This window comes from Dermacentor andersoni, chromosome 3, assembly GCF_023375885.2.
Source record: "Dermacentor andersoni chromosome 3, qqDerAnde1_hic_scaffold, whole genome shotgun sequence".
Taxonomy (NCBI): Eukaryota; Metazoa; Arthropoda; class Arachnida; order Ixodida; family Ixodidae; genus Dermacentor; species Dermacentor andersoni.
The window spans coordinates 64,255,048-64,282,166 of NC_092816.1; the positions used below are offsets into that span (position 1 = coordinate 64,255,048).

At 46.8% G+C, this 27,119-nt stretch overlaps 1 protein-coding gene across 1 annotated transcript in view; it reads right to left on the minus strand.

Annotated features, from left to right (window-relative positions):
* Positions 1 to 27,119, minus strand: part of LOC126546236 (membrane metallo-endopeptidase-like 1) — a 69,680-nt gene that overhangs the window by 22,070 nt on the left and 20,491 nt on the right. The window contains exons 6-14 of the mRNA XM_050194393.3: positions 24,686 to 24,742; positions 15,490 to 15,522; positions 13,036 to 13,293; positions 9,927 to 9,980; positions 8,893 to 9,069; positions 8,370 to 8,426; positions 6,000 to 6,214; positions 4,686 to 4,859; positions 3,006 to 3,092 (exon numbers count right to left, since the gene is read on the minus strand). Coding sequence (XP_050050350.3) covers positions 3,006 to 3,092; positions 4,686 to 4,859; positions 6,000 to 6,214; positions 8,370 to 8,426; positions 8,893 to 9,069; positions 9,927 to 9,980; positions 13,036 to 13,293; positions 15,490 to 15,522; positions 24,686 to 24,742 — 1,112 coding nt within the window. The remainder of the gene's footprint in view (positions 1 to 3,005; positions 3,093 to 4,685; positions 4,860 to 5,999; positions 6,215 to 8,369; positions 8,427 to 8,892; positions 9,070 to 9,926; positions 9,981 to 13,035; positions 13,294 to 15,489; positions 15,523 to 24,685; positions 24,743 to 27,119) is intronic.

The following is a 27,119-nucleotide window of genomic DNA, read 5'->3' on the forward strand; positions in this document are numbered from 1 at the left end:
GAGAGCCCGGATAACGGCTCTGGCTATTGGCTCAAGGCCACTTTCAGGTCGCCGACAACGGGAGCTAAAAAGCATTTCGTGCTTAATACACCAAAGACTAAGTCACACTGACGCATACCCAGTCTGGAGGAACGCCGAAGAATGTGCCCATACCCAGTGGCACACGCCCAACAGTCCAAGCATGAATATTCTAAATATTTAAAAAAAATCGAAAAATCAAGGAAGCCGTTTGAAAATGATTATGAGATCAGGGCGCTTTAAGGACACCGATGTGAGCCTATGTTTACAAGCACATTTTATGTCACGAATTATTGTTTTATTACGCTGAACTAAGGTGCTCCTTAGCACTACATTATCGGTCAACATTTTAAGTATATGTGCCGGAGCATCTCATGGCGCCTACGCAGCTGCTTTGAAACGATGTAGGGCAAATAAAAAAAAAATTAAGAAAATCAATGTCTTTGAATATCGTGCGTCCTTCATTATTTGAGATTTCTGTCGGCCTTACAGATTCATAATTGCCGGCATTATATTTACAAGTCGTTTGTCGTGATTTATTGTTTCATCGCGCGAAGCACAGGTGCTTTCACGGTCACTATTTTCTTTTCTTTGGGGGGAGGTGGGGATCAACTTTAGTTACGGCCAACTTCAGCACTTAAAGACGCCAAAAGGAACGATACTCGCGTACAACGCGCCGATTCCTCGTTCAGATCGCACATTGTTGATACAGACAGCACCAGAGGTCACATCAAATGAAGGGGAAGAAAGTGATTACGAAGGAGTAGGAGAACTACAAAATTGGGGAGACTTGGATAAATTGAAAAAAAAAAAAAACAAACTAGAAGAATATCCGAGGGATTATGGTCCGCAGGAATACGCACAAGCAGCCAAAGTCCGCTTAAAGAAAGTGAAGACGGGCACAACCCTGAAATCTGCGAAGGCTGGCACTCTTCGTACTTGTCCTGGCGGACCATACACATCTAGACACAACTGTCTGAGATGCAAAACTTGAAAGCGAGCCGACGTCTTCATAGGAGCGAACAGCCTTTACCTATAGTACTGGAGCAAGATTACAAGCAAGTTACCCACAGGGCTCCGTCCCGCATATCTCCAGCTGCGGACAAGACCACGACACCGTAAAAAAGTTACGACCTATAAAAGTGAATAACGATGTAAATCTAACTCACACCTTTACACCAAACAGGGGTGTAATTATTTGAGTTATGAACACATGTACTCCCTTATTCACTTTTAACGTTCTAAATTATACAGTAGAGGCGAGTAACAGCACAAAAAAAAAAAGGAAATACCTGGGCTCCGTGCCAAAGTACCCTTGGCAGACATCTCTGTCCGCGCCATTTCAATTTGCCCTAATTACAGTTTCTCTTGCCTCTCCCCTTGATTACCATGTCGTCACCACAAACCAAGAGCGCAGACCGTACCCGTCTATTACAACAAACATTTTCAACCACAATTCCGGATAACATAGACAATAAAACTTCGTTTTAAAAAAAATCACGTTCAGGAGCACCTAAGAAGCCAATACGGCATTTCGATCCCACCTTCTTTAGTTTACAAAAGCGTGCGATCAAAACTGACCGACCGACCTCCCAGCAAGCAAATAGATGACTATTTGACGGCCACCAATTCCTAGCGTTTAATTAATTTTGGGCGTTTTACGTGCCAAAACCATCACGTAAAACAGTACGCGGGTGCTTCTTTTGGCATTTCACCCCCATCGAAACGCGGCCGCCGCGGCCGGGATTTGATCCCGCAGCGTCGGGCTCAGCAGCGCGACACCACAGCCACTGGGCCAACGTGGCGGGCAATTTCAAGCGTTTACGAGATGTATTACTGACATGCCTGCCTGCCTCCCGAAGTGACACGGTTAAAACCCTAGTAATGGTGCTGTCGCTTTAAAATGGCGAGACTCGGCGCGTGTGCATTTAGAAACACGGTAGCATACTGTTAGCGTTATCTTTTTTTACTTTGAACACATTTCTTTTCATATGCGAATCATTTCTTTGCCTAGTCGGAGGCAAGCTTAAACACGAGGCCATCCAAGGCCACAGAGTTCGTCATCACCGCGCGCGTAACCCCATGCACCCACTCGCGGGCCGCCATTGGCTCGATACCTTCTCCCAAATAACGTCCCAAAACAGCACGAGGGGCAATAAGATGGGCCGTAATGGAACACCGTGCTGTTCTGCTACACATATCGACTACCATGGAAAACTCCTAATTACTTTCAAGCTTCCTGCAGTTAATAAATAAATAAATCATTTGCTTAATGAAAGGGAATTACCTGTAGTTCTGATCAGGAGCTATTAAAATCCGTGACTTGAAAGGTAACCGATATGGATATTTCGAAGCAGAGACGACACCCTGTTATGTTTTCGCGCTGTCTGATAACTTCTTGGGAAATCCTGATTGACAGCCTTTCCATCACGGCTCACGGTGAGAACCATAATGTTTTCAACAAAAATTATTTGAGGGAACTCTGGTTCTAGCGCTTACGGGCGCTGCATATAACACCACTGTTAGGCCAGCATGGAGGGAATGATGAGTGCAGCACGTAAATTTACTTAGGCAGGCTTGATCCGTCTGGCTTCAAACGGGCTTTATGACTTTGCAAATGGATCATTTTGAACACAATATCCCGTTAGGATGGCAACAATTCACAGTGATCACGCAAGCAAAGAGTACAAAGAGTACAGAGAGCCGCGAGCACAGAGAGTAATTGCATTGCTCTGGTTGGAAAACTGCGAGTGTTTGGAAATTTACGTAGAAATATAGAAAGGACTAACAAATAACGTCGTGTATCTTATGCAAGTAGCGTCTCTCTACGAGAGTGTTTTTTTGCTGATGGCGCTCGCCTTCACTCGCTCCGGAACAACGAAGGCCAATGAATAAGCTCGCACGTTCTTGTTTCTCGGCATATCACGAATCCATTCCAAAACCGGTCGAGTAATGTAAATATTGAAGTAGTAGCGCTTGTCTCTCACCTTCTGCAACTTCATGGGAATTTCCTTGGACATCTTCGTCATGTATATGGTTGTTCCCATGATCGTCTTATCCGGTAGGCTCAAGCTCTGAAGCGAAAGTGTGGCGAAAACTGAGGTGTGATGCGGGTCAGTGAGACTCCACTGCACCCTTCGCAATAATGCAAAACGTTAAAAAAAAGTGAATTATGGGGTTTTACGTGCCAAAACCACTTTCTGATTATGAAGCATGCCGTAGTGGAGGACTCCGGAAATTTCGACTACCTGGGGTTCTTTAACGTGCACCTAAACGTACACGGGTGTTTTCGCCTTTCGCCCCCATCGAAATGCTGCCGCCGTGGCCGGGATTCGATCCCGCGACCTCGTGCTCAGCAGCTTAACGCCGTAGCCGCTCAGCAAAATGCAAAACGTGACGTCGTGGTCGCTGTACGTCTAAAGCCTCGTTCGCATACAGCCAGTCTTAGGTACTTTGTGCCGCCGTCACGGCGCCGGTTAAATTTGCGGTTTTGTGAATAATATTAGCAAGCTTGTTTTTCTCATAATCTAATTTCAGGAATCTATAATCCTTGACGTGAACAACGCAATTTATTTTTGCCGGAATGCACGTGTAAATTTGTTCGTTCTGTAATAAGTTCCTCTTCCACTACTTCGACTTTGACAAAACCGATGGGATTGATCGTATCATCCAGCCGGTCGAATTAAAAGGAGTGGTAGAAGAAACGTACAATTTCACCGATGCTTCAGATGCTTGCATGCAAATGGCGCGCCTTAGAATGAGGCAAGCATTTGTGTATTAATAAATTTATTGTGAGCTGCCGTTCTCGCTTCTAAATGTGTCGAATGGTCGGCCAACAAATTGGCGTAGCGAGGCCCGATGTAGCATCATGACACACGACCCAGTGTGCCGCAGCGAGTTCCGAGACGTCGCGATGTTATGCGCCCATGTGACCACCTCTTGCGTCATCATGCCATGACTTACAAAGACCCCCGGGAGAAACAAAACTGAAACCGCGGCCAAAGTCATGAAGTTTCTCCTTAGCATTGCTCTATTCCCATTGGCCGGTCACCTCCGCTAATGCGTAGTGTGTCTAGCATCAGGATTGGCAAATACTTTTCTTTCACGAACAATTCAAACGTAACAGCATTTTTGTAAATAACTGGGCCCTAGTTCGTAGAAGAGCTATCATTGCGAATTATGTGCGGTGCTCCGAGGCTCGAGAGTACATCTTATGCGGTTTTGATGTGGAGGGGCTATGATTTAAAGTAGGGAGTGATTTAAGTTGAAAACGTCACGTCAGTAGATTCATTCAACTCAAAGCGAAACAATAAGCTTCGGGCACTTCAAGGTTGCAGCTTTGGCCAATATTTTACTGCGGATTGCGCACAGTTGTTGAACGGTGCCACCTCTTTGTATTCCCGTCCTTCTCAAACGGTCGCCTACTTCAAGCTCTTCCTCCACTCCACCGCGTTGAGCACAACGGCGCCCTTCGACTGAAAAAGACGCCGCGTTTCTCGAGAATAGCCGCGGAATGTCAATGAAACGCAGTGGCCGCCTCTGTCAAGGGAAGGCGCTGTCATCCAGTTCTTTTGAGTTTATGCGAAGCGTTGCGCGGAGGGAACGTTGTAGAATACGGGGTGTTAGTATCGCCGGAGGCTGCGACAAAATGGAGGAAGGAGTCGAACCTTGACGAGGTTTTTGGCGAAGGTGACGACGCTGCTGGCGTGGCTCGAGGCGTCCGACGTGCCAGCGATCCTGGAGCCCTCTTTCAGCGCTGTCGTCACGGCCTCCGAGTACCAGTTGACCATCTTGTCGAGGTGCACGTCGCTCTTGCGCAGGTACACGTCCGGCTCGTCCAACTGCGCATGCGTGCGAACCCGGCTTTGTTCCCTTCGTGCGAGCCATCGTTGCAAGCCTTCGTGCAAGCGCCGTCTTTAGGGCCTATTTACGCTCGAGCCGCCCATCGCCGCAAGCCGCACCGCACGCGTGCGGTCGCGCGAGAAATTGCACCATATCGAACACTTGTGCACAAATTTCCGCTTACACTGCGTACACAGTGTAAACCGTACACATCGTAAACCGAAATTTGTGCAGAAGCGTTCGACATGTGCAATTTATCGCGCTACCGCACGCGTGCGGTGCGGCTTGCGGCGATGGGCGGCTTAAGCGTAAACAGGCCCATAGAGAGGAAATCAGCCATTTTAACAAAACCGCAAGCACCACCGCCTGCTTAGCACTGGACGCATGTGTGCGTCAGATCCTGTTCGTTTTCCTGTGTATTTGCGACATTTACGCTGGCGTACCGGATGCGAAACTTTTTGGGTTACATTCAGCAACGTCAGAATCAAAATAGCGGTCCACGGGGAGGCTATATACCGAGACAAGCTTTACGTTGCTCGCGAGCGATGGCGCCGATCAACCTAACACGTTTATTCGATCAACGCAGACCCCAAATATAGCACGCATAAGCTCTATTACGAGACACGTTTACCGCGTATCCGCGACCTGTATAAGCGCATTATTTGTTACTAAACGCCGCAACAAGCACAGTTTATTCTACGTGCAAGTAGTGCAAAAGCCGTCATGTTCTTGACATAAGGCGGCACTACTAAGCCCGCCGCCATCAAGCTATTCGGAGATAAATAGGTTAACTGAAGTTGTTTACATGAGTAAAACGTTACCTTAAGACCGAATCTGTATGCATGGCGGGAAAGGGTCGGTAACTAGCAGAGATACACAGTCAGGGTGGTGATTTGAGCGAGCTGGTTCATCGTATAGAGTGAAATCGTTTTAGCGCTGACACACTCGGTTCGCGATTGGTGTCTCGGTGTGTCTTGTGCCACTACTTGTGCCCGTGGCTGCGCTAAAGCTACTTCACTAGCACAGAATACGCAAGGCAAAGTTTTAGTTTTTTTTTTTTTTTAAACTTCGCGCTCGAATGCGGGACCCGTGCGTCAACGTGACGTCACCGACGCTACAAGCGTGCGCCACCAGCGTACCGCAATGACGAACTTGTCGACCTCTTCGGGGTCCGGCTCGACCGTGAGCTTGGCCAAGGCGTGAATGCCCAGCAGCCGACAGAGCTTGGCCGCCGCCGTCCACACGGCGTCGTAGTTGCTGGCGTCCGAGGAGTCCAGGAACGGCCAGCCGCTCAGGCCAGCGTCGTCCTTGATGCTGTTGAACTCCTTGTTCGCGTGCTCCGAAGGCTTGGACGCTGCCGACCAAGGGCCGAGAGGTCAGCGCGCATCGCCACATCGGTTCTCGCCGTCGTCATTGAGAAGAACATTCGGGACGAATAAAGGGCACTCGTTAGGGCGACACGGCGTCTCGCTAAGGTGGTCGACTCACTCTCAATCCGCACGGCCTTCCGCACTCTTGCGGATAATTTCGGTTTTACACTCGATCCACACGGGCAGTGCAAACCGGAATATCTGCACGTGTGTGCGGCACGTGCAGATCCCCAAATCGATCTAAAGTCACCAAAGAAGTCCTTGTCTTCGAAGAAGAAGAGAATACACACAAGTGTTATACTGTGTCTGCTTTATTTTGTCCCGTCCTATAAAAAGGCGTGCTTGGTAAACATGCACGTACGCCCTTCGTACACACGTCATCCTTTCTCCTCAGATTTCGTCAACATTGATGGCCCAGCATGCACACGCTGTGCTTCATACCAGTGTCACGTAGGAAATTTAACAGTTCTTTATGCAATGACATTCATTAAATGACACCAGGCTCCGTGTGGCGCTACGTGGCAGATTATTACAGTAATTTGCATATGACAGCATTGACGATGTGCCGGGGGACAAAAAGTTCAAAATAAATGTACGTGCGCGCGAAGCATTCTTAATTATGTTTCTTGTTTATTTAAGCCTACATTTATAGTAGTCCTCTAACCATGCGAAGTCTGTAGGTAATGTTTAAAACACAATCTACACCGACGATTCACACTAAGCCGAGATGTACGGCTTGGGTCATGCAACAATTTAATTCGTCGACAAACAACATGACCGCGGTAGGCGGCTGTTTGCAGGCCACATACTGCGCTGATTACACTGGGAGTGAAAGATTGACGTTAACTGGAAAGGTTGGCCCTGCTGCAGGGAAGCCCTTTTAACGCGACAGCGTTAAGGAGCTCGTGTCGCAGAAAAGCCGGTGTCGGTGTCAGCGGCGTTGGTCGTGAGCGATAAATCCCGGGAGGCACTTCATAAATAAAAAACAACTTGCAAGGTCGGCCGGGTGGGAATCGAACCAGGGTCTGCGGAGTGTGAAACGGAGACGCTACCGCTCAGCCACGAGTTTTTCTTTCTTTATTGCGTGGAATTAGCCACGAGATCGATGCTTCAAAGCGGTACAAAAGCGCCTCTAGTGAATGCGGTGTTGCCTTAGAAACGAGCCGTAGAAAGTTATGCTGCGGTGTATTGTTAACGTCATATGACTGTCACCTTGTACTGGCGGTTTCTGCATTTATATCTAGGCATTTTTTTATTTGTTTTATACATAGTATTTCGCCTTTCTTACTGTTCCTTGCGAGGTGAGAAAAATGAACCTCGCAAGGAGCAGCGGGTGTGAATTTCGGTGTTTCTTTTTGCGACCCTGCAATTTGTTTTTCGACGCTTTCGCTTCTGTAACTGTGGTTGTAACTGTGATTCTATAATTGTTCCTTTTATATAGTAACTTCTAAGCCTTATTGTGTTCAGCTAAGCAACAATATAGACGCTCCACCACCGGCAAGTATAGAAGCGACATTTATCGCGCTCACGTTCTCGACCTGCTTCGCAACAGAAACATCCACCTACTAGCACGATGTCACAACTGCAAACTGCGGGTGCATGTGTCGTCTAATTTGTTTTCTATTTCAAACTAACGCCGGTACTGTTACGGTACTGGAACGCGCACTGCCTTCTCGAGGCTACGAGGTGGCGCTCAAACGCGCAGCGACACGCAGCACGGGTACGCGCATACCATGCGTTCACTAAATCTCACTTCCGATTGGCTAACACCGGTGACGAGACTCAGTGAAACCCAATCACTGCACCGTGGAGGACACGACAGATGACCTGCTAGCGGCGCGATTTGTTACAGCTCATCGTCCGTGTAACGAATGAGTAGTCCGTTCCGCCGGGCAAAAAAGACGCAAAAGCGGTAAGATAGGCAGCGGCGCTCGTGACACTTGTCGAAACGATTCACTCTCACTCCACAATAACGACAACCGACCGGAACGTCGGGCCATTTCAGTTCTGGAAACACAATCGCAGTTTGTGTTGTGCTGGTGCATTCGTCATCCAAACGTGCGCTTAGTTTGTCTCAGAATCCACGCGACCTGTCTTACTAGATAAACAAAAAAAAAAAAAAAAGTCACGTGCACTCACATGTATCCCGGCAGCCGTTGTAGAGGTTGTAGAGCTTCTCCGTGCCCCCTTGACGACCTGCGCGTCGGCGAGTAAACAGTCGACATGGACGCAAGAACGACAAGCGTGCGATTTTAAGGGTACGGCGTCGCGACGAGCGTTCTGGTGACGCCGGCCAGAAACGAAGCCGAGTTCTTGAAGCTATCGCTCAGACAACGGTGGAAGTTCGGACTGTTCGAGACGCCGAAACGCACAGGGTTTGTACGTCTTGTACGTTGGTTTATATCGATCAAGACTTATGCTGGTTATCGCTACACACTCGACCTGAGTATCACGCGGAAATGCATTTAAATGACACGTCTCTGAAGTACGTTCGCACTGATAGAGAGTTAGACGAACTATAGGGAAAAAATGCATCAGAGAGGCTTGCCGACGATTCGGCATTGGACGTAGATTTGTCGAAGGTTGACTTCGGTCGTTCTTGGCGCGTTAACTTCTAAATATTTAGTGCGCGCTACGCCATCGAAATTGCGCCTGCGCGTACCGGTGATGATGGACTTCATGTTATCCTCCATGGCCCTGAAGAGCAGCGTGTCGGTGCTGACGATGTCGGCGTTCTGCAGGTTCACCGTGTGCGCCGCCTGGAACTTGCTGCACACGTGGTCGTAGAAGTCATCGCACGGCTTTATCGACTCGCTCAACGTGCTCGACACGAAGCTCCCTGCGCAGCCGAACCACGTAACGACTCCTTGACACGGGGTATTCGAAGAGTGAAATTTCTTAATTGAAACGAGTAAGAACGTTCAGGTGGGAAAAAAATACAGACCTTTGAATAAAATATCGAAGAATTTATTTCTAAACAACGAGAAACATGGAGGTTGCGTGGAGTCCGCGTCGTTAATGAAAAAAAAAAGTAACCTTGCTTACATTGCGGTAGACCCAGCTCAAACGGAACTCGAAGAATGGACAGAAAATAAGAGTTCCGTTCAACAGAAGTTTCGTTTGTGCGAAGGGCGCAAACATTGCGCAAAAATTGTTTATTTCAAAAAGCGTCCAGTGCTTTCTAATTTCACCGCGGCGAAAAAATAAAAGACGTTATTCTACGCTCTGCTTGTATAGTATCACAGCTTCTTTCGCACTTCTTTCATGCACTTTGACTTTTTTGACTGCCGATGACCGTCACGATGCACAACGGAACGCGAAAACTACATAGGCAACGTGGAACTCCGCAGAGCAGCCGCTGGTGCAAAGACAGCGCAAATGACTGATAGGTGACTGATAGATGACTGATAAATGACTGACGGTGGTCTCCTCCGGACGATCGTCAGTTGCGCTTCGCGCCTCGAAGAGGCGGGAAGCGAGTGGAGCGAGCTCCTGAACAACGCCTTGCAGCGCGGAGAACGGGGTTGAAATCGTGGATGAGCGGGACCCCGCAAGGAGCTGCCACATAATGCTAGCGCATTTCTCTTGCACGTACAGTTACATCGCTGCTGAATTTTCTAGCGCGGCTTTCGGAGTATATACATAGCCGCTGCAAAAGCGTGAAAGAGCGCCTCGGCTGGGTGTCGCGGGCAGTACCTTCCGCCTCGCAGTAGTCGGTAGTGCACACGTAGTAGTCGCCCGGAGGAACATCTGCGAAAAGGGAGAAGGAGAGACAAATTGAGATTGAATAAGAACAAAGTTGAGTTACTCGGAAAAGGCATAGCTGGGTCGGGTTAAATTAACGACGCATGTCCGCCCTCGACAAAGGAAAGACGACGCGGCCGCATCCTCCGTATTAATTGTCACGAAGCGGTGTTCTTTAAACATGCGTCTAAATCGAAATACCCAAAGCGCCTGTACCCATTCCGCCCACCAGCGATGATGATTTCTCGTGATGTTCTCATCAAATGGAGTTGGCAACAATTAGTCACGTAGCCTTTGTAAGCTACTAACGTCCTACCCTATCATAATCTACGGAGTGATCATTTCTAAGCTTCCCGGAATTCTTAAATATCGCCTGTTGCAGATAACGTAATTCTAGTACTTGAGCTACATTATTCAGGGAGGCGTACATTACTTGCATGAGAAATTGAAACACATCTCCAACTAGTTAAATAAATGAAAATATAACTAATTATAAGTACATTACGGCACATATTGCAATTTACGAATTGTATCCGGTGAGTTTGCAAGGCGAATTCTCTTGGAATGAATTTCCAGAATGACGCCAGTTTGGAGATGCGCGTGTAATGGTCACCTGTCTTGCCCGCGTTTCCTTTCTTTAATACTACGAGGCCGGCACTTCCAAGTCACAAACGGCATGCGCGTTATCAGCATGACAGAGCCTTGTCGACAGGAAAGTAACGAGCGCAGCGTTTTCAAGAAAGGAAACGCAAGCAAGACAGATGGCGATTATCGTCGTGTGGCCAATATACACCCCAAAGGGTGCAACTGTTCTTAGAGTGCGCAAGAGTAGAATTTTCCGCACGTGCGAGACTACAGCGAGATGTGCGAGCGCGTGCGCGTAGTTTGGCTGTGCCGCCACAGAAGAGTTTCATCGGGTATAGCTAGCAGCACCTTGTGGCACACATCCTACGAGTGCTGGCTCTGGGCCAGAGAAAAACTTCCCGGAATAACGATTAAGACCCTAGCAATAAATACAACCTTTATCGCCGCTGCCATCATCATTACCACCACCACCACCGCCGCCGCCGCCGCCACCACCACCACCACCACCACCACCACCACCACCACCACCATCATCATCATCATCATCATCATCATCATCATCATCATCATCATCATCATCATCATCATCGAAGTGCCATGCATGCAGTGCCGCTGGCGGCGCACCCAGCAAAGTTAACTGTCATGTATTCGCATTGAAATGATATAGTTCGTGCACAATTCCTTTCCTTTATTTATTTGCCAGCTTCTGTGCAAAGTAGTTAAACTTTAATATAACGAAATTCTCTATATAACGAAGTATTTAACTTTTCACAACCTCTTGTTCATAGAACACCACGTATTTAGAACCTCAATATAACGAAGTGGTTTGTATGCGATTCCGATATAACGAAATTTCACTGCCGCTGCAAAGGAATGTCGAGACGATAAATGGAAACTTCCGCGGATGCAGATGGTAAAATGCTTAAATTGCAAGCGGCTGCTTGCAAGCGCACGTCTCAAATCGCGCGCCGCGCGACAAGAGCGACCGCGTAAGTGAAGCCGTGTCATGTTCGTTATGAAGTCCAAATGCGATAAGATCCCATCGCGCCCCGCGCACTGTGTCCTTTAGGCGCGAGTGAAAGTGTGCGAGGGTGAGTCAAAAAAATGTGCTGGCTTCACGAGTGGCGCCTTCCCGCGCGACCAAAGGGAAAGAGGAATGGGAGCGAGCTCGCGGTAACGCGATCGAGCACGCACGAGAGGGCGGGAGGGGGGGGGGGGGCGGAATGAGGAGTAAGTTGGCGCACGTCTCGATTTCTGGCGCGCCTCTCGGCCGCGCTGCGCATGGCTCTAAAGCGCTGCTGAGCGCATACGCAGTAGCGCACCCTGCTTTAGAGGCAATCTGCCGCGTGTGCAAGGAGTGGGCGTGCCGAGACGGCGTGGCATCATGTAAGCTGTCTTACCGCGCGTTTAGTATTGGAGGTTGCGTAATCTCGAGTTTCGGTCACCACGAGAGACAGATCACGCATTCGCTCCCCGCTACCGGCGCTTTTCCCGATAACGTCAACCCAGTATGGTCAATGCTCAGTCGCGGGGGCGGAGTGCACGCGAAAGCGTGGCTGGCTTCGAGTAACTCGTGCCGCCGATGTGACGATATCGTCGACGTACGTGGCATGAAACCGTATCGTTCGTCGCCGGCTCCCTAATTCATCGAAATGAACTGTTTTCTCATTCAAATTAGCTTTTTTTCGATTACCCGATAATTCGGAAAATTCTGCGGCGCCTTTCCGTGTAAGAAAAATTGATCGGCGACTGTATGTCCAAAAGGTCTAATTTTAATACAACAAAATTTCGATATAGCGAAGCAAATTGCCAAGTTTGCCGACTTCGTTGTAACGAGGATTAACTTTTTATAACTTCTTGTACAGAGAACACGATTTCAGTGGAACGAAATTTCACTGCATGCGGCGAAGCAATATCGAGTCAGCAAATCGCAACTGCCGCGGACGCAGATCGAAAAATGATTGAATTACTTGCAGCTGCGTGCGAACGGGCACTTCTCAGTTCGCGCGGCCGAGAGCAGTCGCTGAAACGCAGCAGCAAGACCCTCTCGCCCGCGTGTTTCATATAAACGCCGAGTGCGTTAAGATCCAATCGCGCCGATTTGATCCTAGATAGCCACTTTTCCCGACTGCGTTACATAAAGGTCTAACTGTGCAACTATAATCTGCCCTGGTGTCACAGTAAGGCACTAACCTTAATTTCAACTCGGAAATAGCAGCCCCTGTTTAAAGGGACCCTAAACACAAACAATAAATAACTTTACACCGGTAACGAACTTTTTCAATCCTGTGTTTCCTAATTTCGCGGTAATGGGCCGGTTATTACAAAAGAAAAGAAAACGTTACAGTTTCATTTTTTTTTTTATTTCGGGCAGAAACCTGAAAGGAGTTGATCGACTGACTGTCTGCTTGTTTGGTGAATTGATTGATTGATTGGTTGATTGATTGATTGAAAGAATGAACCGCTGTTTGCTCACTCGTAGGCCGAGCCTTATGAGTGAAGCTGAAGGTCATCCTTTCGGTCGACGGTCCACCTCCAGGTCCTCCTCCAGGTCCTCCTCCAGGTCCTCCTCCAGATCCTCCTCCAGGTCCTCCTCCAGATCCTCCTCCAGGTCCTCCTCCAGGTCTGGGTGTCCTCGTCGGTTTCGATGTGTAATGATCAGGCCGTGGTGTGGCTGGGTGTCGGTCGGGTCCGGGCGGATGGGGAGGAGGGTAATCGACCTCCTCTGTTCCACCTAAGTGAGGTTGGGGAGGAAAGACACGAAGCTTCGAAGCTACAGCTGTTGTTCTCCCGAGTCTCGGTAACGGCCTTGAAGAAAACGAATTAGTCCGTCACGAACACTTTACTCAGTTCGGAGTCAGAATTAAATATTAAAGCCTCAGTAACGCTACAGGTATTTAGTATATAGATGTAGGTCCCATAGTCAACAGCCGTATCGGGACCTCCTGTACAGAATAGTTATGTAACACGTCAAAACGACGATAGCAGAGCGATGAAACAGCAGATAGAAATTGATAGAGTTAATAGATACAACATACAGAATTGATAACCAAAAATGACGTTTTACCATTTATTATTGCAGCAAGGTTATATCATAGCAGGAGCAAACAAATCGCACCAGTGTCGCACAGACGAGGAGCAAGGGGTGTGCCTTGTAGAGGTCCCGCGACGAAGTCTGTGTGTGGCGTGTGTGATAATATACAGGGTGCCTTTTTTTTTTTTTAGCTGCACCAAATTTTTAAAATTGCCTATGGCAGATATCACAGTTCTAACCCTTGATCTAAATTACACGTTGACGCGGCCGTTACTTCTACGAGAGATCAATATGTTCAATTGAGTAATTAGCGTATTACCCTAATTATTTTTCAAATTAATTATATTGCGTCACATATATCAAAGTACGAATTATAGCCACCGAGTGGGCACGGCATAACCACTTGGAACGAATTCTCTGGACAGCGACAGTTCCGTTATTAATTTAGTTAGTTAGTTTAGTCGGATTTAGTCAATTAGTTATTAATTTTCATATTGTCCGTCGAAATGCATTCGCGTTTCAGTACTTTTCTGCTTCAATGCATTTTGCAGCGGTTTCGTAAAAAAAAAAAGAAAATGGGAGGTGGCGGGGGGGGGGGGGGGGGGGGGTTAGTGGAATGCCAATGCATTTCGTCGGAAACTGAAAATTAAAATCTCGGAACTGGCGCTGCCCGGAGAATTCGTTCCAAGCGGATACACCGTGCGAACGCAGCGGCCGTGATTCGTACTTTGAAATATGCGGCGTAATGTAATTAATTACAAAGTTAATTAGCATTATTACGTAATTGATTTGATTGAACATTTTGATTTCTCACAGAAGTAACATCCGCCTCGCCGAGTAACATTTAAATCAAAGGTTAGAATTGTGCTATATGCCATAGGCAATCTTTAAAGAAAGAATGGGGCACCTAGCAGAAAAATAAAGCCCCTTGTATATTCAGACGAGATTGTCTAAACACATGTGATGCGGGTTTGGTTTGTGTTCCACGGGGTATGTTCCACATATACCCTGTGGAACATACCCAGCCGCACAAGTTGGCGTCGAAGAGGTTCAGTCAAGAGGGAACATACCTAATGACACATACCCAGTGACCCCAAATTTGTCCGACAGACGGTTTCGAACCAGCTCCCCTCAGCACAGGAGTCCGATGCTCTGCCATTTTTACCAAGGACAATATAGTGAACAGTGATCCAAGTTGGCGCAAAAACGCTTTGACACCCAGCTAGATAGCCCGACAGCCCGATAGTCTCCTAACGTGCGTGAAGTACCCTAAGAATGCTAATCGCATTAATAGCCAAGTTGTTCTTGATGAGTCTTACTGCGTGGGACGCTCGTATGAACGCGCTCGTAAGCCAACCGCGCTTGGGCGATTTCGGTTACCTAATTTGGTCGCACTGTTGAGTGCGACGAAAATTAATCTTGCCAACAGTCTGGGGCAGGAGTTTTGAATTCTAGACACAATAAGTTTGATTAAGGAGTTTAAGACACGGTAAGCGCGCGCGCACACGCACGCACACACGCACGCACACACGCACGCACACACGCACGCACACGCACGCACACGCACGCACGCACGCACGCACACGCACACGCACACACGCGGAGAGAATGACTAGTGCCTGCGTGAGCCGTGGGAATGACACTTAGGACACTGTGCGAATGATGGACAGCATGTTAACTTGTCCGTACTATGGCCCTATTAAACAGGTCACCGGTGCTCTGACCGTTGCTATTCTTTTTTATTTATCATATTACAAGCCAAAACCCACTGGCCCAGCAGTTGTGCTGGGATAATGGGTTCTTGCAGTGCAAAGCTCATCGTGGGCTCTCCTAAAGTGCTTATCGCGTGCGCGACGCCGAAAACGATAAAATGTGAGTTTATGGAGATTTCGATACCTTCTGGCGCTGTTATGACTGTTTGTCCACCCTCTGCAAAAAAAGGAAAGAGAAATTAATGCAGTTAGTAAAGCTACCTACGTTTCTGACGACGTTCGCTTCAAATAACGTGACGCTAAAGAAAGAACAACATTAGAATGGCACAAAAGTAGTTTTCGCAAACGAATGCCTCTCCTTTTTCTTTTGTTGATTGCACGTAGTAGTGAGTTTATAGTAAGTCAACCGTGAGCGAAGCCAAGTAGTGCGGTTAGCCCAAAAACGTGCAAACCATCTTCAGCCGGCCACCTTCGCTGGTATGGCGGGCCGGTGCCTGCTTCCGCGAACTGCTTTGTCGCACGAACTTTAGTACATATGTGCCTAATCTCGCGTTTGCGCATGTGATTTAATGATAAAGAGCCAGATGGCCCTGTGGGAAGTCGAAATACAGGTATATTCTTTGTATGTATGTATGTATGTATGTATGTATGTATGTATGTATGTATGTATGTATGTATGTATGTATGTATGTATGTATGTATGTATGTATGTATGTATGTATTCGCCCACGGTTCTTTTTTTGTCTTTTCTATACTCGGCCACTAAGGCGGTGAAAACCTAGGCAAGCGGATTTTCGTGTTTAGTTCTCACCTCCTCCATCCCATTGGTGTGATAAAAACACATTATTATTATTATTATTATTATTATTATTATTATTATTATTATTATTATTATTATTATTATTATTATTATTATTATTATTATTATTATTATTATTGGATGGTTTAAGCTCGAGAGCTCGTGTTATCAAAATTTAGTCACACTACTAAATCTGCCGCCATTCGGAATCGACAACCTATAACGTTATCGAACCGCGCGTATACGTCTAATAAACGTCTAATATGTACGCCAATAATGCATCGGAAAAGCATTGCACGTGCTTCGTTTTTAAAATACGTGCTCAAATGCTTTCTCTGGCACGCTTGAGAAAGCAGAAGGTGACTGAGAGCACATATCAAACCGACCGAGCGATTTTAGGTCTATCACCCCTGGGCCGTGCAGCAATACGGAGGCATCGATTCCGTAGGCAATCCCTTCTTTCTTAAATGGCCTTTCAGCAGGTTCGACCATTTCAAACAGCATATACACCACGCGATAGCGATCGGGTATGCAAAGCAATGCACCACTGCGCGCCGCCCCAAAAGCAGCTGAAATTTTACACAAAGCGCTGCGCGCCTTCCCTCTTGGGGAAGCCTCGCCCCCAGCAAGAGAGTCAAGGCCACACGCACAAACGCCTATACGCAGAACGAACTCCCTGCAACGTCGCTCACCGTGACACGACTTCGGTAAACCACCCAATGCGGAACGCGATTGCCGCCACTGGAAGTGCCCCGCGCAGCAAAAAATAAAATAGAGAGAGAGAGAGAGAGAGAGAGAGTAAGCGAGGGAAAGGCTAGCCGGAGCTTTTCTTAAAGTGTTCTTAAACTGTTCTTAAAGTGTAACCACAAACCCAACATCTGACTCCTCCAAAAAATTTGCACCCTTTGGGGCTTATCTTGTCCCACAACAATGATCGTCATCGGCCCAGCTCGCGTTTCCTGTCGCTAATGTTCTGTCACGCTGATAACGCGCAATGCGTTGGTGACTTGGAAGTACCGGGCTCGCAGATTTAAAGAAAGGGAATGCGGGCAAGACGGATGACGATTGGTGTTGTGGGACAAGATAAGCCCCAAAGGGCGTAAGTTTTTAAAAAAAGTATACATGAAAACTGCAATCTCGAGGGGAGTAAAAAAATACTCCTTTGATGGAGTAAACAATCTAGCCACTTTTTAATTGTAAAATTACGGAGAAAAAGACACTAAATACACTATTTTGGTGAAATCGCAGAAAAACAAGCTGACAGAAAACAAAAGAGAGCAGAAAAGATACGTTACAAAAAATTGCCATACTTGACTTTTTTTTTTTTCACGCAGAAAATTTAACAGTGCAGACATGCCGTGGTATCGTAAGCTACTTAGCTATGCAGGGTATGATGGCGCAAAAGCAACTACGGCTATGATGCGCCATGCACAGTGTATGATAAGCGTTGCGACGTCGGTAAAAGGATGGTTACTTGTCTGGATGAAACTGAACTGCTAACGCCAGACGACGTCACGCGCAAAATGGGCGGTTGCTCAGTGGCTATGGTGTTAGGCTGCTGAGCACGAGGTCGCGGGATCGAATCCCGGTCACTGCGGCCGCATTTCGATGGGGGCGAAATGCGAAAACACCCGTGTACTTAGATTTAGGTGCACGTTAAAGAACCCCACGTGGTCAAAATTTCCAGAGTCCCCCACTACGGCGTGCCTCATAATCAGAAAGGGGTTTTGGCACGTAAAACCCCATAATTTAATTGGTTGCCGCATAAAGAGCAAACACCGTTTTTCTTACTGAAATTCGCGTGATTCAAGTGAAAGGGGGCTCTCTTGGGGAACCTCGTGAACAAATTTCGGTAAAGCTTGTTGCGGTGTAATACGACACGAAACAAAGCAAATACCAGGACAGGAATGATGATTTCCGCCAATTCGCGAGAATTTAAATACCAACAGTATAAACAAGTGGGACCAGCGTTTTGATAGACACCCTCGAATAATATAAAATCGTCAAAAATCGCTATATTAAACAAGCTACGCGCGAGGTTTGCAATGAAACCGCGATTTTGTCAACAGCACTTTAAAGAGCGTTGAAAGCGGACAATTTTTCCTCTTAAAGATGGCTTTAAACCGTGCCTGCAACTTTCGTGGCATGGCCACCGGGAAACATACGCTAGCGAGTCAACTGATGCACAATTACGTCGCGTGTTGATTCGGCCATCTTAAAACTCGCCATCCATGGCGCACTCCACAGTAGCTCAGCGTTTCTCTTTTTGTTGCCTATAGTTACGGAGTGCGAAACATGGCACTTCAGCCTTCATTGGTAGTTGCTAATTTCATCAGAACAATATGAAGGCCGAGTCAAAGTTTTCATTCCAAACAGTCGCTATAGGTTTCTGTGTTCGCGTTTGTTCAACGGTAACGAAAGCACTGACGCCTTTCGCGTGCATTTGAATCGTCAAGGCCCCGAGCTACAGCATACGCCTACGGCGCGTACTCCTTCGTTCAGAACACGAAGAAAAGCGTGTAGAAATGTGCCTAGCCGACCTTGGAAGTCGCGCACAAGCAAACGACCAAAGTTCAGGGAGATAAATTAGTCCTAGTCGTAAGCGTGCGACACGTCAGCTGCGCGTCACTACATCTGATGTAGGTATCTGTCCGATATCGGCAACTGTGATCTGCTCCATTAAATAAATTAACCATGCGAACTCGCTCAGTTTCTTCACCTCTCTATGCGTAAGCGCTTTTGCTGTTGAGTACAACAATGGAAGGCCAGAAATCGGCTTTTGTTGGTGGGCGCAGTGGCTGCAGAAGTCTCTCAAAAGATGCAATGAAGATCACAGGTTACGGCATGTTCGGTGCTTTTTCTTTTTCAATGCGCTTCTTCATTCAGCTATGCGCGCCAATGAAGCAGTAGAATAAGCGAACGAGCTAATGCGAAAATTTGCGAGGTTGGAAGTATATAAAGTTAAGCCCCCCCTTGACAAAAGCCGACTTGACGAAAGTTTCGATTTGACGAAACGCTTTCCATTCCCCTGACCCATATTCGTAGACACTAGCACGTTAAAAACCTTGAAGAAATCAGTTTCTCTCCCGATTTAACAAACGAAGTTCGATGAGTGCCTACGCTGGAAATTTTTTTAATGGGATAGACATATTTTACATAATTATTTGCAAAAGACGCCCGTGCGGGTTGCTCCGAAAGAAAACTATCGTTGACGAAAGCTTCGTGTTAGTCCGAAAGTTAAGCCTAATGGTGTTTTTCACTGGTTGATCTGGCGCGTGTTCGCGCTTTCCACTGGTCGTTTCGGACCAGTTCGCTCTGCACCGGATCGCTCTTGCTTGCTCCGCCGCCGAGCCGCGGACTCGGGAGGAAATAGGACGAGAATGACACATCACTTCTGACCGCTGTGGTACGGAGTCTTTCGTTGCCATGGTAACGTACAGAGCGGAAGTCGGTCATCCACCGCGGGGCATTCTTGCTCTTCAATGGCAGATTCAGATCGGTGAAGTCCGAGCGCTTCCTCTAGGATTTCGGTGGCCGCTCCAAATCGACCAATGAGAAACACAGCAAGCCTCCACTCGACACCCGCATGCGTTTGTTTCATGCGGGCGTCTGCTTTGTGCCGCGGCGAAAGTGCGGCAAGAAGAAATGATTCGAGCTTGGGACAAGTCAAACTACATACCACTGTGCCTTTAGTCTCAAAGCCCCTTCTACGGTGTATTGTAGAAGCAATTCAGTGTCAAGCTAAACAGAGAACGTGTCATTAACGGCTGCGTCGTATTTCGAATATAAACACAGCTTCGAAACATGCCGCCGTCAGCACTTTGACTCACTGCCATGGTCTCGACAGTTAACGCTCGTCAGTGCGTGCCAGGCTAGTGCTACAATGATACTGTCACTCTACGACATTACTTAGCGGTTACAGAGGTGGCGATGATTGATCTTGACCGTGCGCTTTTCCCATCGCCGCAGAGCGCTTCAGAGTACACAAAGCGAAGCGGCTGAACATGGTCGCGGGAAAAAAAGCCGTTTTCCAAGACGAAGTGACCCTGAAACTGGAGTGGCAGCGTAATTAAATCCGCGGCAGTGCGCACTATTCATGGCTGTGGCTTCGGGAAGGGCGGCCCTTATCTGAAGTTGCTAGGTTTTCGGTTAAATAATCGGGGCATTACTCACGGACTGTGCCCGGCTTACGGAGCTGATAAGGCGCTTCCCCGAGTGGCTTTCAGACGACAGCGCCTTATTAACTTATCGATTCGAAAAACATGCAAGTAGAAGACTGAAAATTTGTCTGCTGAAATGTAGCCGCCCTACGGAGTCTTTAGCCTAAAGTAATTGCATCGCTGTTGCTATAATACCGCGATAACGATGCGTCGCACGGAACCCCACGTATGGCGGTGCCGTCCTGTGAAGCTCTATTAAGACCTTAATTGCGCTTTAGAACAGTTGAAGCGGCGTACGTTAGTCCGCGATACAAAAACGGTACGCACACTGACGCGCATCGAACAACGAAGGAAAGGAGCAGACGGATTAATTGGACCGTCTGTGTGGACAAAAATATTTTACAAGCGCTGCACTAGCACTAACATTTATCAGACCGCTATGCTCTTATCGCATTTCTTCTATCGCGCCATGGCTTTGTTCCAGGTCCCTTAAGTTTCTAAACGCCATCCCTAAAACCACGAGGCCGGCCCGGCCGTATATTCACAGACCCCCTTACGTAGAACAAGAGACCCGATAGAATCTAATGACTTCCTGCAGGGAGGTATCCTGTTAAGAGTCCACCTAGTGGACACGTCCATTTCGCCTAGTGCTGAAGTTCTGATTGGCTGGGCTGGGCTGCGCGTCTATTGCAGCCAGGCGCCACAGCCAATTAGAACTTGAACAGCAGACGAAACGAACATGTCCATTAAGTGGACCCTTACGGAATACCTCTCCACTCTGGAATTGCAATGCGCCAGCACTCATCTTCCATCCGGTTTCTTCCTCCGAATATTGTCGCCGCCACAAGAGGACACCTCGAGGCGCCATTCTTCTAACTGTATAAAACCTCAAAGAATGACAAATCCGCTTTTGACGAAGAAAGGTCCCCCTAAGGAAAAGTCGGGTTGCCTTAATCGAAAGCAGCTCATTTTAAGTCCTGAATGTTGGAATAAAGTTTGATTTGATCTGATTAAGTCCGGCTTTTTTTTGTTCACGGCGCATTCCCATCTGCTGGCCCTACATATTTGTTTTTAGATGTGAGCGTACATTCACATTTCATATATGCCCGCTAACAATGGCGACACATGCAGCTGTGGCCCGGCCCTGGATGCACCGAACGCCACGTCGTCTGCTGACGAAAATCATCACTGCGGTGTTACAAACTTTGAATTCGTGATGGCGCTTAACCCAGCAATGCGATAGGCCACCGAATGCTAGGTCACGTAGTAGTAGCTCGTTAAACTGCGACACGCGGATTTATGAGCCTCGAAGAAGCGGTCGTAACAAATGGCAAGTGACAACACAACAGAACGATCCGACGATTGCACTTCGATATCGCAAGATTCCCGGAAATGTCATCAGCTGTTTCGTGCTCGATGTATGTAAGAGTTTTCTTACAAACTCCCGGGTTTAACGGGTACAACCTTGGAAACGGACACAGACTCTACGTTCCCTTTCCGCCGTTATCTAGATCATGTGGCAAACTTGCAATTTTGGAACTTTCCCAGAATAATTCCGCTTGTTTCATTATTCAAGACTGCAACCATTACGCAAGCATAAGCGACATGAAAGCATCACTGCAGCTTCCCTGTTTTGCTTCACGTCAAAAAATATGTCCGCCTCCGCCTATATCACAAAATGTACTGCCGCACTCCTCCTATCCACAACAGCCTTATCACCCGAGTTTCCAACGTCACGACTTTATTGACCACATAGAAAAGCTTGGAGTAATTCAATATCAAACCAAATATTGTAGCGCATTTTTTTTTTATCCACACAACGTCGACCACCGGGAACCATTTTTCTGGATACACATTTACCACCACAAACCATCTGTTGTTTCGTTCGCCTCTAGCTAACGTTGTATAATGAAGAACTTATTCTTCTATGTAACTTTGTTGCATAAATGTAATCGATACTATTATATACTAAGATATTGAACAACTATGACCGCTTTCCTTCATAATGCCCTCGGTCCTTGCTAAAAAATTGGCAACACGACAGGAATATATTTTGTTCTTGTTGTGAAGTTTTCATTTGGAATAATGATTTCCTAGGCATAGTACTTTCCATTGGCTATCTCAAAACTTTACGTCATGCACATACCGTTGCCCACATGGGCAATGGGATGAGTACACTCATACACGCGTAGCAGCTGTCAAAGTTGAGCTACAGCTCCAGAAAGACGGAATTTGAAGAATTAGGTGCGCTCTGTCTGTGCACTATTGTCAGTGAGCACATTCCAACATCAAATAGACCAAGCTCAAAACTATTCCCCACCCCTCAAAACTTGCACTCCGCGCGAGCATGTGTACGGCGTCGGCCCGAGGCACGCGGACTGCCAGATATTTTCTTAAATGGGACAGCTAGTGAACGAGTTATTACGGTAATGCGTGCGATCGATGCTACCACCTTCATCTTTGCGCGATGTTGTGGCTGAACTGTTAGCGGAAGGCATCCAGTATCTTACAAAAAAAAAAAATCGCTAGAGCAAAGCCGTAAGGTGGTGGCTCGGTCAGCATGGGAATGAAGGATACAGTACATGGATCTCCCTAAAATTCGTCCCTCTGGCTTCAAACGAATTTTTCACGTTGGAAATGGATAATTAAAAAGAATATTGCGTTATATCGACGACCTATACAGAGCTTCTTATTAAAATCGCCGGAGGGAACTGTGGCGTTGCAATCCTTCCTCCACCATGGGAATTGTGAATACCTGGACAGCACAAGGACTTGTCTGATCTTCGTGCTTGTGGCTTCAGACGTTCTTTCGGCCTTTAGTACGTTTCGTCTGCCTTTATTGGCCTAACCAAACTTCGAAGCCAGTCTGTTTCTGCTGAACGGAGAGGGCATTAAGACTTTGTGGACGTGCATAAGCAAGGCGAATTTTTAGATTGTTCTGAAGATGATCGGCTTGCAATGTCACAAACCAGAAGGATGGAAGTTTAGGCAGACCCATGTGCTAACCATCATTCCCACGCCGGCTGGATCGCCCTTCTTACAGCTTACAAAGCACCACAGTTGCCTGTGAGAAATTTTTCATGGGCAATGTTACGTATACTGTTGACCGCTCTCTTTACAAACGTCGCAGAGAGTGTCGCCGCCATTTCTACCACTCCTTGCAAAAGCCACCGTATTTCACCGCTCTGTGTTAAGTGGTCTATCAACGTCCGCATGTTCGAATTGAACCCTGCGTGGAATATCACAGAGCGTGGACTCGATTTCCTTCTTTCCCTTTTTCATTTAGAGATCGCTTCGTACAATCGAATGGGCACCATGTTACCGAGCGCACAACGTGGGTGTGGTGTCAATCTTAAGCATACGGTGATTAGGTGCGTTCATGCGTCTTCGCAACTGTACCTCAAAATAAGTATATTACCTAATGTACAATCTGATTCTACTTAGATGCGTCTCATGATTCTGTGACATCAGGTTTGTGAGAATAAATGAGAGCGCTTAAATTGAAGTTAAATTATTGTTACTTCATTATTTGTTACAGAAACACATCTAAAATGCTCAGAAAGAAAAATAGCGAGGGAGCAAGCGGCTGGAAAGAACTGCCACCGAAAGCGGCATAACGCCTGCCTACTAACGTCTCGGTTACAATTAAGCTCACAACGCAAGAGCTTCTGCAGCGCCCTTGAGTTGTTGTTGTTGCGGTTCCGTCGCATGACAATGCTGCGCACGAATAGGCATGCAACGCTTGATATAGAGGAAGGTGCATCTTGACGTCACTTCCAACTACCTGCCAACACGGCTTCAACGTTTCAACGCGTCACCGCACATCGTAAGAAGCGCACGGTTTTTTCCAGCGTTACTGAACACGTCACAGCAAAGAGGGCGCCAGCTTACATTTCTGAAATCGTAATGTTCACTTCTCTCATATCAAATGTTTGGCAAGCTGTCAGTAGTATTGGAACTGCGTTTTGGCGACCAATATACATACTGTGAAAAAAAATGAGAGAGATAATGTGACACTTTCAGTGCTGGACGCTATTTGGTGACTGGCCCACAAATTCACCCTGCCATCTTTCTGGTTTTGTCTTCATAAATCGTACACTTTTTAGCGCGACAAAAAGTTATTTCACCCTGACGCAGCGAACGACCTGACCGTCACTTCAAGGCCTTTCTCCAGAACTGGTTCTGCACACACTAAACTAAAGCTCATAATGTTTCTCCGGGAAAAAGTTTTTAGGTTATGAGAAGTTAAAACCAGTTCTCGGTGCGCTATAGCGTTGCCGTCGACGGGTCGTCGCTGTATCATCAAGTGAACCTTGTACTACCTTTGTTTCCGTTTATCAAAGCCGAGCTTTATTGAATCTTTTCGGAGCTGGGTTGCGGTAGTTCAATGGCTTGGGAAAAATTTAGAAATGGTACTGTGCCTGGATGCCCAGGCGAGCCGATTCCTCCAGCCACCGTGCTCACTGCTCCCATCGGTTCTGCAAGGCAAAGAGCAGAGGAATGAGTCAGCGATTCATGCATCTGGGACAGTGAAGTAAAGTATTCAGTCGAGTGAGATCGACACATTATTCGCCTGGAAGTTTATCATCGTTTTCGTAGAGCAAATATACGTATGAAACTGTTCCGTAAAACAAAACAAAACAAAAAAGAGAGATTGGCACTGAATTTAAGAATTAAGAGGCTTAAGAATAATTAGAAGTAAAGTAACGAGCTGCTGCTGCTTCATTTGAATCACCCGCGCCCAAACGAACAAAATGCCGTAATCACCACGTGACTTCGCTTTCTTCGGCTCTCTGTGGAACAGCCAGTACTGACATCACGTGAGAGCTGACGTCAGAGAGGGCACCGCTCCTATTTTTTTTATTTTTGTCGTGTCATCGCTTACAGAAGGGGTGCTCTCGCTACGAACGATGAATTCGTTAGTACAGAAGCCAAACTTTTTTTTATCCTACGCGACCTAATATTTTCCTTTAATGTCCCTTTAAAAGCACGTCAAGAGAAAGACTAAAACAGTGAAGAACTCCGAATAGTTCTGTAGAAACTCCACTTTTGTGAGTATCGCTGTAATGCGTTGATTATTAGAAGAGAAAATGAAAATCGGAATTTAATTTCTTCTTATTTTACTCCGCGCCAGAACCATAGCGTCGCTACGTCCATGTGACGTCACGGATCTCGAATACTTTGTTTTTGTATTTGGGTCGTTGTGGACAAATTAAATGTTCTTAAAACTCGCCAAGTCTCTGGATATTTCAGGATACAACGTTTTCTATCACTGCCGATAGAAATTATGCTCGAGCAGAATGCTTTGTCAAAATGCCGCGACGCCCCACCGAGGTGGTGCGGGAATTTGACGGCGGCGTCGCCACATGTCCATGCTTCCTTGCGTCTTTTTCCTGGGTTATGAAGCCTCTCCTCACGGTAAGATGGTTTATTTTTTGTTATTAAAAGGGTGTCTTCCCGTAAAACATAAATTACTTTTCTCTTTGTTGTCCCTATTATAATCTTTAATTACGAACCGAACAAATCATTTCATCCAAACTTAACTTTTTTACCTATGTAACCAAAATAAATAAATAAATAAAAGGAAAAAGGCCATAGCAGCCACGCAAATTTCAGCACGTTGAGGGACCAAGTTAACAAAGTTTTTGTGTCCAGCGCTGGGATTCGCCGTAATTTGCTTTTACGTAATAGCCTATAGGCGTTCCTTGTGAATACAAATCCAGTTTTTGTAACCCAGATGGGCATCAGGGACGGAAGTCACACGTTTTCTTCCGTAAAAAAAATGTTTTCTGACTAGCCAGTGATTTCTGTTAATTCGCGAACGATAACAACTGGGCCGTTTCTGTTCTCACGGACAACTTTAGCTTAAGGCTGTCTTGTGCTTCGTACAAAAAACTACCAACGTGACGAGGACCCCTAAGAACAGTTACAAACGAGGGGTCGCATTCACAGAGCTTTCCATTCGTAAGTGCTCTTTGCCATCGTTGGACAGCCGCCTTCGCTAATAATATGTCCAGCAGCAGGATTGGCGGGAATTGTCTCTTACAAACAATTATAGCGTAAGCGTTTCTTTTGTGAATATAGGCGCAAGGAGCTTGTCCCTAGGGCAAAAATAAACAAATGTTTTAGTCAGTTAGAAATGCGTAACCTAACCACTCGCCTAAAGCTAATACTATACGATCACTCTCCCGATTTTCTTGCTCCACATTTTACAAACTACTTTTTCGCACGAAGTGATTTGCAAATACGGGCCCTGGGATGGGGGCAAGTACGCACTGAAAAAAATTCTTACGCTAGAACTGTTCATAAGAAAGCCCGTGCCAGCCATTTGTGATGTTGGACATATCATTAGCGTAGGCGGTAGCGGCCAGTGACAAACAGTCCTTAAAAGGAGTCGACCGCGGAATCGAAGCACTTCGCACGCTTGAAATCTCCGAAAGAAGTGGTGCCGATGAATTGTCTTCGCGATCGCAGGGCCCATATTCAAGACAAAGTTTTTTCACGCTAATACTGTTCGTAACATAGTAGGTGTGTCAACAATCGTGTTGGACACATTACCGACGGCTTCCGGCTAACGACAAGCAGCTCTGGGAATTCAGCCCGTATGGTCGAGGGTGGCTGAATTGAAACGATGAGTCCTGACGAACAAATTCGATCTCAGGACCCACATTCACGGTAGTTCTATTACACAGGTGCGCTTTTCGACTGGCCGACGCGCAGAAAGATGTCCAATATGATAGGGGTAAATGTGACAGGGAGGCGACAGCCAGAGCCCCGTCGAACCGCAAATAGAACTTTGACGAAAAAAAATTCAGCGATGCCCTTAACTCGAATATTTTAATTAGTAAGCAAAGT